The 14,995-nt window shown below is 41.1% G+C and overlaps 1 protein-coding gene across 6 annotated transcripts in view; it reads right to left on the reverse strand.

Annotated features, from left to right (window-relative positions):
* Window positions 1–14,995, reverse strand: part of ARFGEF3 (ARFGEF family member 3) — a 90,076-nt gene that overhangs the window by 30,178 nt on the left and 44,903 nt on the right. For 4 of the 6 annotated variants that reach the window (XM_071806492.1, XM_071806495.1, XM_071806494.1 and 1 more), the window contains 9 exons: window positions 13,514–13,618; window positions 10,430–10,754; window positions 8,939–9,051; window positions 7,269–8,179; window positions 4,589–4,672; window positions 3,348–3,514; window positions 2,075–2,240; window positions 638–745; window positions 183–398 (listed from right to left, as the gene is read on the reverse strand). In XM_071806492.1, the coding sequence (XP_071662593.1) occupies window positions 183–398; window positions 638–745; window positions 2,075–2,240; window positions 3,348–3,514; window positions 4,589–4,672; window positions 7,269–8,179; window positions 8,939–9,051; window positions 10,430–10,754; window positions 13,514–13,618 (2,195 nt within the window). The remainder of the gene's footprint in view (window positions 1–182; window positions 399–637; window positions 746–2,074; window positions 2,241–3,347; window positions 3,515–4,588; window positions 4,673–7,268; window positions 8,180–8,938; window positions 9,052–10,429; window positions 10,755–13,513; window positions 13,619–14,995) is intronic. The other 2 variants (XM_065833642.2, XM_065833641.2) reach the window with 1 other exon arrangement.

Consider the following 14,995-nt stretch of genomic DNA (forward strand, 5'->3'; position numbering starts at 1 on the left):
CAACAACAGGTTGTGTCAAGGAAAGCTGGCTCTAGGGCAAGTATGCTCTCTGGGGAGTCCTACAGTCCAGGTTTCTATCCAAGACTGGAACAGGATGCTGCTTTTCTCTCTCCTAAATTCTTTCAAGGAAAGTTAGCATCCTATTTTATGAATCTGCCATGACATTCCACATGCAACAGTACCTAGAGCACAGCTCAGCCGGGCTGCCCTCCTCAGTCCATCCAGGCTCACGCAGATGGAGTCCTTCTCCTTTTGGTTCTGCTCTTTGGCTCCTTCTGCTCCCAAGATGAAGGCCAGCCCCTTCGAGCTGCCTGCCATGCGGCCAGTCAGTGGTGTGGACAAAGTGTCAATCAAGTTCTTCCAACAGCCGATTAAAAGGTATCGGGCAAAAGCAACTCCTGGAGTGAGAAATGCATTACCACTACTGCTGGAAAATGACACAACAGCGGCTTTATCATCAGTGGTAAGAAAACAAGTCATATTTGTCATCTGCATGTCGGGGCTACCAATTAACATGTAGGACGTACTGACAACCCTTACATTGTTATTCTAAAACACAATTTATCTAAATATTCTTATGGTATATAACAACTTGCTGCTGATAGATACATTTATGCTTATAATACAGTCTTAATACCTGCGACAACAGAATCATCTGTCTTTCGGTTTTGGGAAAGAGGAGATTGAGCTGAAGCAGATGCCATCAACTGGCCACCAATTGCACTGCTTCCCAAGCCATCGATGTCTGCCAGAACATAAAAAAAAAATAACAGATTACTATTCGACACAGAGAGAGTATAAGGAAAGCGTCTCCTACTGGCTCTTCATTCAAATTAAGTACTAGTGTGCCAGACTCGTCAGGTATGTTTTTTAGCTGCTCTTTTCTGGCAGTCTTCTGAAGGCTTGGCATAAACAAGAGCTGTGGCATCTCATGCTTAACCCAGTATAACTAATGTTTTCTTGAAGAGAGCAAATATCCCACTCTCAGAAGCATCAGCCCCTAAACCTCTTCCCCTGAAGTTATGCATTCAATAGAACTCTCAGCAAGGATTTCATGGTATTTTTTGCAGTTCAGAACTTCCTAAACGAAATTTTTAGTAGACCTATGTAAGTTCAGTCTCAGCAAAAGAAATACAACACTTTCTCCAACACAACAAAAGACCAGCTTCTCACAGAGAGTTTAATGTTAGGGACATCAGATTGATTTCCCTTCTAGAAGCCCCTGTCAGTCTGTCTCTTCTCCACATACTTCATGGCTGTTGTTTTTCCAAAGTGCTTCTTTCTGCTCTCCACTCAATAGCTAAAAGCGACACTCAGCTCAATACCATTAGCAAAAAAACTTTCAGAGCAATGCCCTTTGACTACCAGTTAATGGCTCAGTTGAAGCCAGTGTTCTCCCTGTGTACAGTTTTAATTAGCTCTTCGTAATCACACAGTATACGCATTCAAGCAGACAGTGCATTTTATATCAATACAATATCATAGACATCCTGCTGCCTTTCAGCTGATACCATTTGATTTTTTCCCTCAAATGAAGCTAAGGATTGTTTTTTAAGAATTTGTTAGAGGTGCTCCAGGTTCTCAGCTTCTCTTCAGTGCCATTTGGCATATCCCTGGCACAGCACAAATCTGAACCAAAGGGAGCTCAATCTGTGGAATGCTTCCAGAATCAGAAGCTGCTATTTTTATTTGGACTGCACCACAGGCACACTGAAATGGCTTTGCTATGACATCAAGAAAACAGTAGCCTTACCACCTATCATTACCAGCTACCAAGTCTACCAGAATTGAAACTAAGAGGCATTTTGGTTCAGTGAACAAACCTACTCTCCTTGTCTCCAGGGAGAGTTTGTTTTTAAACCCATGTTTCAAAATCTTTCTGTCTGATCCAAAACAAACACTTAAGTACCTGCCACAGTTAAGTCTGATTCCTTCTCTACTGGTAATTTTGTGAAACACCATATGTTGCATGATGACATGCTGTTCTGTATGTAATGCAACAAAGCAGCATGTTACTGTAGCTTGTCTTAGACAGGTTTGAAAGTTAGCCTTGCCACCATAACACAGCACTGACCGGTCAGCATGGTGATAAGTGGAAGGCTGTGCTCCTCGGGGCTTCCCCAGTATCCAGCTTCCCCCAGCATGTTCCTTTCTAGTACCTGGTGGTACAGTTCTTCAACCCAGGCCTGGGAAAATACCATCAACACTCCACTGGACTGGACCTGCTTCATGAATTCCTTCTGCAGAGAGCCATAAAAGCCAGATGTAAGATAACAGTAAGGCTTACAGCATGAGCATCAGCCCCTAGATCTACTCCTCAGCTTGAGGGAATGCAGGAGTAGAAATGAAGTTATGCAAATGTAAGAATTAACCAAGGATCACAATGAAGAATGACACAAACAAGGAGCTTTCCCTTCTCTCACTGCAGTTCATGCAAGATGCAAATCATAACGACAGGTCTTGCATAGTAACAATGGGACATGCTGATCTCTCACTATTTCCATAAGGCAGGGGTAGTGTGTAAATTCCAATAAAAAGAAGTTGTGGCACCTAATGCTGCCTGTTCAGCAATCAGGCCCTTCTGGCTTGAAGTCATCACAGACAAACTGGGGTCCAATTAGATATCTGAATTATTTTCAACAATACTTAGGTCATGCTCAGGCCCATTGTGTACAGTGTTACACCTAGGGAAGGTTCTGAGACACAGAATTGCTTTGGCAGGTGCTGATTTTCTTTTTTTTTATGTTTAGGAAAACTCTGAGATTATTTCTTTTGGTCAGCTTAGTTGAAAACCACAGATTGATATTTTATAACTCCTGTAGCCTATGAAACAATTTTTAAAAAGCCCAAAAATCTGAGAAATCCCAGGTGACACAAAAATAATCAGTTCATGTTACTAAAACCTAATTATTTTTCACTCTTAGCTTCTCATGTCTCCACCTGCATAAATACACATCAAGTATTAAGCAGGAAATTTGTCATTATGCGCAAAAGTAGTTGCAAGATGAAGGTATGTCACTTGATAACATGCACAAACAATACATGCTGCATCACATGATGCTAATGAAGATCTGATGTGATCTGAAGATAGAGTATCCATTAAAATGACTTCAGTGATAATCAGTAAGCAGCATTCATTCCTCCCTGAATTACAGAGAAGCTGTGTAATTCAGATGCACAACATGGATCATGCAAGATTCATAAGTAGCTTGGAGAACACTTGATTTGCAATTATTATTTCTCCACTTGGCAAGCAGCCTGAAGGCTTTACATGTGGGCTGTTTTACGTGAAAGGGAGCAAAACAAATTTTCTTTTTTTAACAGTTTTCCCATATTCCCCAGCTCACCAGCAACACAGGGGCTTGGGCAGGCTTCTTCCGGTAGTAATCCGAGTTGGCCAATTTTAGGTTCAGCAGCAAAGTGTAATGTGAGACCATGTAGAGACTGTCTGCATTCATTAGAGTCTGGAAGTTGAAGTTTAGGTTTCCCTCAAATCCCGGTGAGTGCATCATACCTAACAAAAACACCATGTGAGCTCTCACATTTTACACTGATTTCGCCTGGGAAAAACAAAATCAGAAACTGACCCTAGCATTTCAGCAGTAACAGACTGCTAAGACAGTTAATGAATTGTCAGTAGAAATTACTCTACTAAATGTACTAGAATAGAGAACTGAAAAATAAGTAGTCCATCTAGAATGCAGTGCTGCAAGGCAAACTGAACACTCCAGTCACAGTCCCCTCACCGGAGAGGGGAGGCAAAGCCTCCGTACTTAACTGAGCACAGATTGTACCCCATGGCTTAATGAGGGTGATAGCCCTTTTAAAGCCCCTAGTAAATCTGCCTTGGCTAAGTGAGGTGTTGGATGGGGACTGGAGGGCTCAGCACCTTGCAGGCTATCAGGTTGTGACCATCCTCTCCATGACCTATGTGGTCAAATATCTGGAGCCAAGCTGGCTGGAACTCATTACAACTCCAAGCCCTGTTGAATTTATGCAAGATCTGCTTTCTAGACAGCTGAGCATTTGCAGCTCTGTCAGGCCCAGAAGCCACCTGTAAGTACTCAGTACTCCTGAAAACATTATTTGTATCAAATGCCAGCCTACAACCATGCCCAGTGGCACAATCCCTTCTTCCCAGGTAGGATGGACAGTATATACATTTTCCTTCGAGCTAGCTGACCTATTGGTAGAAAAACATAAATCAAGTATGAGCAATACCTAAATGAATCCCCATGATCTTTAGTTTGAGCCATGAAAAAAACCAGAGATATTAAGACCCCCCAGACATGACTCAAAATATTTCATGGTTTTCACGTCAAGTGTGAAATCCATTCATATAATGTCAATTAGGAAAGATTAAGGTCTAAGCTTTATCCTAGAGGAATGTTTGACATGAAACAAAAAAGCAGCTTCCAAGGTTAGCTACGTGATGAAGCAAAGCTGTGTCATTTGTTAACTGCTGCAGTGGTTTACTGTGAATATATTCCTCCCACCATAAAGCTCATGCCTCTTCTTAGACAAAACACAACAAACCATTGACAGAAAAAAAACCCACACACAGAAAATAAGCAAATGTTTTTCTTGCCTCGTGAGGGTTTGCAAGCTCTGTGTTGCTGCCTTCTCGGACTTTCCACTGTCGTCACTTTGGGGGCGTGGATAAGGTGAGTAACTGTTTGAGGGCGGATTTAGAAAGAGAGTAACTGTTCCAGGGTGGGTCTAAAAAATGAATAGCTGTTCAAAGGAGCAACCTTTGTGGAAGAGGAGTGACAGGGCTGGCCACAAACCACACCCACACAGGCTGGCCTGTGCTTGGGGTAGATTTTTTGTAGTGAATGTTAACAGAAAATCTTTACCTAGTACCAAAACTGCAACTTCGAGCCTGAAAGTAGCCTGTGAGTAGCTCCAGTGACTCCACCACTGAAGGCAAAGATGCACCTTAACACTTTGTTGAATGGAGGATCATGACATTGATGTAGCTGGAATATACTGATTTGATGCCTTATTTCTCTTAAATATGTACCTTGGGGACTAGAATCTGATAGGGTAATAAAAACCTCAAGGCAAAGAGGTATGTAAAAGAAAAAAAAAAAGACCACTTAATTTTGCATTAAAATATTTTTAAAAATGTGCAACCTCCTATACAAGGCTACAATTAAAAAAGGTGTTTGGAAGTGGCTACTACATATTTGGTATGTATTTGAGCGCTCAAAAGTGTTTGGGAAAAATATGGTCTCTAATTTCCTCTAAAATACGGAAAGATAAACAACTGCATTTGAGAGATGCTCAGATCCTGAAAGCAGAAGATTAGCTGATGTGCAAGCTTGCAATGGTGCTTAACAACACAAACCCCTTGCCACTAAAACCTATGGAATCAAAACTGAAAGGAGGTGCTAAAAACATTTGCTATGATATTCACATAGTTGCACACAATTTTTGGAATGAATGCCTTGACACTGCAGTTAATGAGAATAGTTATGTCTGAATTAAGAGAATACTGATCATCAACTTTATAAAACTCTGCCAGCTATAATAAACAATGAGGTTAGTGCACTGTCTTAACAGAGAGAACAGTTCAGTGAAATTGGCCAGGTAAAAGGAAGTCCTGAAAAAGACGCAAACTTAGTCTTTTATAGATTCATAGAATCGTTTCAGTTGGAAGAGACCCGCAGGATCATCGAGTCCAACCATAAACTAACCCTAGCACTAAACCATGTCCCTAAGAACCTCGTCTAAATGCCTTTTAAACACCTCCAGGGATGGTGACTCCACCACTTTCCTGGGGAGCCTGCTCCAATGCCTGACAACCCTTCCCGTGAAGAATTATTTCCTAATATCCAATCTAAACCTCCCCTCGTGCAACTTGAGGGCATTTCCTCTTGACCTACCACTTGCTATTTGGGAGAACAGACCAACACCCTCCATACTACAACCTCTTTCTCACTGTATTAGCTGTACTGAATGATGACAAAAGCCGTGTTTAGCCTTAAAATCTAGAAGTCTGCTAGGTCTACCTCTTCCAGTGCTTTAAAACGTTCTAAAGAGATTTGACAGACAAAAGACAAAAGAAGTGGCATAGTCATGCATTAGGGAAGAGGTGCACAAAAGTTTGAGGTAGAGTTCTAGTCCTGGTCTTCTGGCCTAACCTCAAGATCACTCTTTTTTAGGAAAAAGAAAACCCTTGTGACAGAAAAGATGCTTTTGAGCACCTTAATTAGGAATCTACCATCTTCCTGAGTTAAGGCTTATTTGGTCAGCATTTAAACAGGATAACAGGAATATTGGCTTATTCACTCAGCTTCATATCTAAATTATGCTGTATGATGACGGGAGGCATCCCTTCTGACTCTGTATGAGTTTAATGTGTGTGAGAGAGCACAAATGAATGAAGTAATGATTAGGAGAGGAGCAACAAGAAAGGCAATTGTATGTGGATTAAGTTAAAGAAACAGAAATATAGTTTAACAAACACTTCTACTTTGGCCACTGTCAGGAAAAAGAAACCCTTCCAAAAATACATACATCTATACACATTTTAAACATATTATCAACAGGACAAACTAGTCTTTGCGTGGAATTTTTTTGTTTGATTGACCAAGTCAAGATCCCAAAGGTTCTAACCCTGAAAGACTGCAGGTACTTCATCTCTTAAGAGGTAAGATCTTTAACTACTTTTCACTTGGTCTGAGCTTTGAGCTTTACATTTCTTGTCATGATAGACAGCAATATTAAGAAAAACAAAAGAGTGAAGAAGAAGAGAGTTGCTTCTCTTTTCTTATCCTTTCAGGAGCTTACTCCTGTGGAATTTTTATCACCTCTTTTGCAAGGCTGGCATTACTAATGGTAATGCAGTGATGTACTAAGCTACTTAAACCTCTTCCAAAACAGGTGATGGTCCCTCCACAGCCCCTATCATGCTAAGGGGCAACCCCAACCTCTCTCTAATAACAGCATGCACAAATCTCAACAGATCTTCACAAACATGTGAAGAGGTATATTACTGGAGAAAATTTGGTTTCTCTATTGACTGAGGATGCAATCCAGACCCTGTTAAGAGTCAATAGAGTGACCTGCCTTTGAATCAGTGCCTGCAGATTCAAATTGCTTTGCCCTAAATGAAGTGTGCTGCTGTGGAGGAATGTGCATTGTAAAGAACAAACCTCCTTATTCTGGACATGTTCTCTGAATATGAAATCCTACAAGAGAATCTATGTACAGTGTTGTCACAGTGTCCGTGCTCATTGGACACTAAATACTGGCTTGCAAACCTGAGCAGAAGGTTGAAGAGAAGCTCTGCAGTGCTCCATCCACCTCCTCTATGCTGGGAAGAGCTATAAGCCGAGGAAGAAGAGCTTCAAGTGACTGAATGAACAGCCGTGCACTGTGCTGGTCTGCTTCTTGGTTTTTCAGCAATTTCAGAGAGAGAGCAGCAGTACGTAAGGACCTGTGGCCTGGACAGTCCCGTGGTGTCTGCTCCTCATCAGCCAGGGAGCAATTGTCAGAGCCTATGTCTGAGACATCTGACCTGCCGGAGTCCTTCTCTGCTGCCATGGAATACTGATCACATGAATCAAATTCAGTTCTAGAAAGGTCCTGGTCATCTACACTGAAGTTACTTTCACTGTATCTGGATCCATAGGACCGGGTCTTGCAGTCAACTGATAAGAAGTTAGTTATATCTGGATAGACTATGGTGTGGCTTCTCTGAACAACATCTGGCTGGTCGATGGTTTCTGACTCCGGTTCTCTGTAATGAATCTCTTTGCTTTCATGTCCAGCTGGAGATGGCAGTGAGTTTTTCTGACTTTCTGGATTATCCTCTGGAGTCGTCTGTCCCATATCCCCTTCCAAAGTGGTCTGACCAGTGTCTGTGGTAACACTAATGCTAATATCAGGACTCTTCTCATTTCCTGATTCCCAGGCAGGATTTTCTGAGGACAGGATGCGCCTCTGCCACCTAAAGTCAGCATCATTGATCTCCATGGAGTCTCTGCTTGTCTCGGTCCCATCCTTCAATTCTTCGGCGCGCTGGAGTAGCAGCTGAATCTGCTCTTCACTAAGACCCCTCCCTTGGCTCAGCTCATCTAATGCACCAAGCAGGGCAAAGACGCAGGACACCGAAGCATAACATGCTTCAATACCACCTTTGATGCACGCTTCTGTCATGCCGTCCATGATACTACAATTAAAACAGAGTTTATTTAAGTGATGCAGCACATATAGTGAGCATATGCCACTATCATCCAACACCATCCCTCCATAGCCAGGAAAAAAGAAGTGAAATTATCCTGTAAGACTACTCCTGAGAAAGAGAACTAGTATTAGAACAAATTTTTATGGTCTCCCATGTGGACATACATTGCCATTTTGTAAAGGAAGTGCCAACCAGGGAAACAGCTACCATGCAGTTATACCAGCATGCACAGCATGTTTTCCCTTACAGACAAGCACTTACACTGAAAAAAACCCTCAATACCCAACAGAAGCTAAATTTAAAGCCATCTGTGTCCTGAAAATTATCTTTTCTTGTCTGCAAGATATGATCTTTATAAGAACTGAGAATCCTTTTTGCTCAATCTGACAACATACAAATTTTTGATTACGTCTTTCGACTTCATCGTGGAAATGTACCTCTAAATAAGCACATAGTTATTTCATTGCAAGGTTAGGGACCCAAACACAAGAATTTCCAGGTGCAAACCACCATATTTGGGTATTTTGGCAAACTCCACAGGGGAGTTATCTATGCTTTTACAAACAGGTCCAGACTGACAACAAACCAGTAAGAGCTTTCACTCCTCTTCCATTTTTCACAGTTTATTTAACCAGAGAGATACCCTGGCTCATATTTGGGTATGCTTCTGAAGGTATAACTGTTTAAGTGTCCTGGGTGCACAGGTTTAAGAGAGAAGAGGCTAAAGGAGGAAACAAAGCATACAGCTTGAGGAGATCCAGATGTGACTTCCTTTTAGAAATAGACCTCTTCCTGCATTCTGACTCAGAAGAGCAGGGCCCTGCCAAATCACAAAGCCGCCGAGGACTACCAAGTATCTGAAAGGAAAGGAAACAGAAGTTAATAGAGGATTATCTAAGCATTATTTAAATACAATAAATGAGTCATAATTCTGTCAAGCCCTGGAACCCAGTGCTGTAATTTCTCACAGCAAAGGAAAACAGAACACTGATGTTCTACTTATTAAAGCTACCTTTCATCTTCTTAAAGGCATAAAAGCAGATAGAGAAGAGCAGAATATTCAACAAGAATCTCATATAGAATGTTCTCCAGTGCTTTACATTTTGACTGAGTATGTTTCAACTGATACTGCACACAAGACTATCTTTATGTCTAAATATAGAGCAAGAATCTTGCATCATATTATATACCAAAGAGGGCCTTTCTCTTCAGTGACCGAGTTACAAAATGACAGGAAACATGCAATGATAGGCAAAGTGTTTCCTTCCGACTCAACCTGCCAAGTGGTGTCCTGTTAATGCCCACCATGAAATACAAGGAGGCGCCTTTACAAACAAGCCCATCTTAATAACCAGAAAGAGGCAACAGATAAAACCTGCAGGAAACATTAGACTGAGCCTTTCCTGAATGTTCAATTGTCATCTTCATATTGTTTGAAATTAGAAGAAGACAAGTGCTGGTTCAGACAACAACCCAGTGGGTTGGCTGTGTGGTGTTAGGAGACATCTTTAGACACAGAACAGCCCAGGCAGGCACAAGGTAGAACAAAACCAGAACAAAGACCACCGTTCCTACAAATTCTGTCAGTTGCCTCCTGTTCCACAACGTTAGAAGAAAGCTGCACATGTGAAATGGAAGAGCCCACGATTTCAACTGCTGCTCAAAGAAGCCTCACAATGCTCCAGCTCTAGTGCTGTCAGAGGCACTGGGCGAGAGGCCAGAATGGACTGATCTTGACAAGGCCGCTTAAGACATTTGCAGCTTCCTTGTGGCTATTCCAATAAAGCTCAAGAAAACGGTATTTTAAAAACCTGGCACACAATCAAGGCACAGGTTCACCTTAATGCCTGGAATACTACACTGTGAGGATTAATGTCTTCTTCTAGCAACAGCAGAGAGTAAGGAAAGATGCCAAAGAAATTGAGAACTGAATCACTGTACTCCATCTCCTCCAAAAGAGCAGTCATGACTCAGTGACAAGATCTACTCCATGCAGTACCACAGCATGAACACTGAGGAGTTGCCATAGCAGCTTGCATTATGGAGACAAATATAACTATTACGACTTTGTAAAACTAAAAGTACTTGTCAGAGTAGCTTTGATGCAACAGCTCTGCTCAGAATGGGCAATTTCAACATCTCTATTGCTAAGGTATGGGATGGTATACACAGCAACATATACTGTTATATAAATATTTTGCTTTACATGCCTGCATTTGCACGAGATTATCCTACCTCTTTCATGATTTTGATGGCCTCTACTCGGTGCTGAGGTGGTGGGTAAAGTAATATCCGGTGATACAGAGACTGCAGCACAGGCTTCATGGATTCCACTGACCCCACCAGTCGAACCAGTTCTGCTGCAATATAATAAATGGTCCGTGCAACTGGCCCACTCAGGGCAGGTGCTGTGGAGGAACAACCTGAACCCCGGCCATGATCAGAGATCCCTGAGGAAGGTGAATCAGCCTCAAGGCAGATGTTGCTGTGAGCAGAAGTGATAGTTTTGTCATGGATTGGATTTCCCAGGATTACTACTAGGGCTGGACACAGTTGCTTCCTGAGAAAAAGAGAAAAGTAGCAGATGGTAACTGGAAAAAATAATCTCACAGGAACAGATTGCAAATAGCCCACAGTTAAATGAGATACACACTCTTGTTTTAATGATCAGCCAACAGCAGTGGTTAGATCGAATATCAAATTACGTCTTTTTTTTTTTTTTCAATCTCCCAAGCATCAGCATGCTAGTGCATAAGGAAATACTTTTGAGTGCTTTAAAAACATGGTACTGATCTTGCAAGTTCATGTTGCTGCAGAGTGCTGCCCTTTGCAGGATAGCATGCCTGCCTCTTTCATTGGCTGCAACCTCTCACAAGGTAGAAATGCTCGGTTTCTACTGCCAAGTGTTTCTTCTTCAGTCCAACTTGGAGGCTTTAAAAAAACCAGACCAAAACCCCTCAATCTATGTTAACTAGAAGGTCTGAGGTTCCATTACTGAACTGCACATGATGTATTTTTGTAAGTACCCTTAGCTGCAAACCACTGTTTGCTGGTTTTTGAGAACATAATTAAAGCCATTCACAGTAACTCAAAGTGTGTGTTGTAACTCTTCATAATGCCACTACACACTAAAAACATCATCATTCCTTCAACGGGCTTTCTGCATGAACACTCAAGTGATTCCACACCAGCAGATCACTCTTCTGTGAAGCAACAGCCAAAAGCAACGCAGCACTTTGCTTCATTAGCTGTTATTTCAGCTTTTCACTCACACACTTGACATTTTACTTCAGTCTGCAAGACCCTAATTTAAAAAGCCAAGTGTTGCATGAGAATGTGGTCCCAAACCTGATTTTCACCCCTATGCCTCAGAGGTTCAAGCTGGCACCCAGAGCAAGCACCCATAACAAGTAATGATTTGGCATAAAAAGTATTAATTACATCCTCATAGGTAAGTACATCTTATTTTCTCAATATTTTTATGTAGCCCAGAACTTTCATTGCTTCTCTTAATGTGCTTGCTAAAACAGCTCAGCTTCCTGAAGTCAGAGAAAGAAAACCATCTTTTAATCAGATACCAGATAATAACTTTGAGTCTGCTTATTCCATTTCTTTCTCCAATCAGGTATGCTTCAAAACATATCAATTCACTGCTTAAGAAATGTGCCTGCCTCTAAGCAGGCATAATCACAGGTTGCAACAGCAATATATTGTCCACACGTTAGTCCCATCAAAGTGCTTCTGTATTAAACTATGGAGAACACTGTCAGAAGAACATAGGGCTAAATCTTCTCTGTCTGCTCCCTTCTTTGTCTTCTGTTGAGAACTGACTACAAAGTGCCAGACAGAGAGAAAGTTGTGTGCGTGTAGGCAACAGCTCCTTAAAGAACAAAGACAACTATCAGTTTGGTTCACAACTTCACTAGACAGCTACTGGATTAGTGTGTACTTATACTGCTATGTATTCAAAATGATGTTTGCAGTTTAAACTGTTTCATGTCTTCCCTTTTTTTTTTTTTTTTTTTGTTCCACTTCATCTTAAGCATGTATCTGGAGGATGCATATTCCTTGGCAGCAATGCAGATTAAGAAGTCTTGCCCCAATGACACATAGATACAAATATAAACATCTATAGATTTGCAGTGTAAACTGGATCATCAAAATGATGTAAATTTAAAATAAAACGAGAATTGTTTTCTTTTAACAGAGATCATTTCAATGACCTTGCTTATAGGATGGCCCCACAGTCAGTCACATAAGCATAAACAAAGGGTTGGGTGAAATTCAAGGACAGAAACTCCTGAAATGGGTTTGCCGTGAGACAGAGAATTCTGCTTTTACATTAGAGCTCGCAGAGACCCCAGCACAGGGTCCCTGTGCAACCCTGCCAAGTATTATCAACCTGAAGACCTCCCAGTCCAGCAGCCACTGATTTTCCTGGGACAGCAAGGGAAGTTACAGGTGCCTCTACATAGTGCATCCTTAGAATTGGGACTAAGTCAAACAGTTCCACTTCAAAAATTACAGGGTAAGAGCACAAGAAATACATTTGCCATTAACAGTCATGCATATCTTTTCTTAACAAAATCACCCATAAAGGTCACAGGATGGGCATGGACCACAAGGAACTGAATATCAGTTAAATTCTTGCTTTGTTGCTATGACTCAGTTATCCATATGCTACTGAAAAAAAAAAAGCACAATTGCAAACAAAAAGAGGGAAAAGGATCATTTCAGGTGCTCTGAGGTGATGGTATCGAACAATTTAGAGGCAGATATGAACACTAAAAACGTGAAGCCTTTCTGGCGAAGTGTATTAAAAAGAGGATTTCTTGATAAAGTGGAATCACTACAAAGACCATGTAGCCTCAGTCCTTATACAATGCAGGTCATGAGCATTTCTAGTCATCAGCACAGCATCTGACATTAATTCTGCTTATCTTCCTGTATTACTGCATCAGAGCAGTAACATGATCCTGTGAATCTCTACAGCACCCTCCCACGGCAAGCAGAATATTTGTGTGTGTTTAAAGCCACACACAAATCCAAACTATTGCAGAAAGCCTAAGAGATTTTCTGTTCTGGCTAAGTACATTAGACTTCATTACAGTGATAATTCACTACAGGGATTTAATGTGCTAGCTGAGCATGAGGTCCTAACCAATCTTATATGAGGCACAGAATGAACTAATAGTAGGTTAACAGCAAGCTCTTCTCATGTCTGGAGATTTATTACAGGTTTGTTTGCATGGCTGAGGGGAGAAGGTCCTTTTAATACTTACAAACTGAATATATGCATTAGTTTGCCAATGTACTCACCATATGAGATCAGTGAACCCTTTGTGCTGGTGCATGCTGGGAGAGGAGCTGTTTAACATGGAGAGGATGCACTCCAAGTAAAGCAGCTGAAGTTGCCGATTGTCACTGGCAAAGAGAAAAGATGCCATTCATGTCACATTAAAACAAAGATTATTTAATTTTCTAAAATAATTACATTAGTTCACTTAAAAATCACACCCCAATTTACAGAAGTGATTTATTTTGCTTCTTGCTATGGATTTACAATGGTGTGGTCACCTTTATCATCCCATTTATTTTGTACTGTGATCCGCATGCAGTGATCTGCTACTTTTTGTAAGTAATAGAAAGAAAATAGATTTAATTGATCAAATTTCAGAGTAAGGAATTTAAAAAAATCCATGTGAAAAGAGAGGAGGAAGAAAACAGAAATAATCATTCAAATTGGGTAGTTTCTTCAGGCATTCTGAAGGGCATTTAAGCTGCTCTCTTCTGGTTATTTTTTCTCTTTTCTCGGTGACAGCCACCATGGTCAAAAGTCAGTGTCTACAGGCAGAAAATTGCCTGATGACATGGCTACCTTTCAGGGCCTTGACAGTTACTCTGTCAAAACCATAAACACAAAATGAGTTTCATGAGAAAGTATGTCCAAGATCCTGTGGACACCTGGAATTGACACACTTGTAACGTACAATGTGCTTGTACCTACTCGCAGAATTAGCTGCGGGATTCGGGAGAAAAGTAAAGCTGAGCTCTGCCTTATGAAAGGATCTCCCCATGTCAACTGCACTCACATTCTGGTTTTTATTCCTAAGACAGCTAGGATTTAATCACTATTTTTTTGTTTCAAGATGAGAACTAGAAGAATGTATTTTCTGATGTATGATGGTACGTAAAGGAAGCTGTAAAGAATGGATTTATCTTAACTGAAATTAAGGAATGAGAAATGTCTGTTCTTCTGTCACTGTCTGAATTCCTTTTGTTCACATAGATGAATTTTCATCCAAGTAGAACAGTATCTGTTTCACATGACATGCAGAAAACAGTGAATCCCAAGGCTCAAAGCTAGATTTCTATTATAACTACGTGCTATGGAGGCTTTAAAACTGCTGGTTGGTTATACATTTTAAAGGTAATAGCCTCTTCCTCAGAATAGTCCACACATATTTGGAAAAATGTACACATTCCAGACACAATTGCCTTATTTCCCCACAGTTTTTCTTACAACGTGTCTTAATGTATGTCATCAACATCTCGCAGTTGACACTTGCATGGGCATGTACAGGCTGTCCCTCCACTCTTGATTGCTCTGATGCCTCTTACTACCAAATTTTTTCCTGCAGGTAACAAATTAATACTGCACTCCTGCACACCTCAGCGTAGCTGTCATGTTCGCATCACTGCTGCCACAAAATCCAGAGGTTCTGATGCAGAATTCGTCTTCCTGAACTCTTCTTCATCATCACACATAGCTGTGCCTCCCTCAAACCCAAATTCTAGTGA

Source organism: Patagioenas fasciata, chromosome 3 (genome assembly GCF_037038585.1).
Source record: "Patagioenas fasciata isolate bPatFas1 chromosome 3, bPatFas1.hap1, whole genome shotgun sequence".
Classification (NCBI taxonomy): Eukaryota; Metazoa; Chordata; class Aves; order Columbiformes; family Columbidae; genus Patagioenas; species Patagioenas fasciata.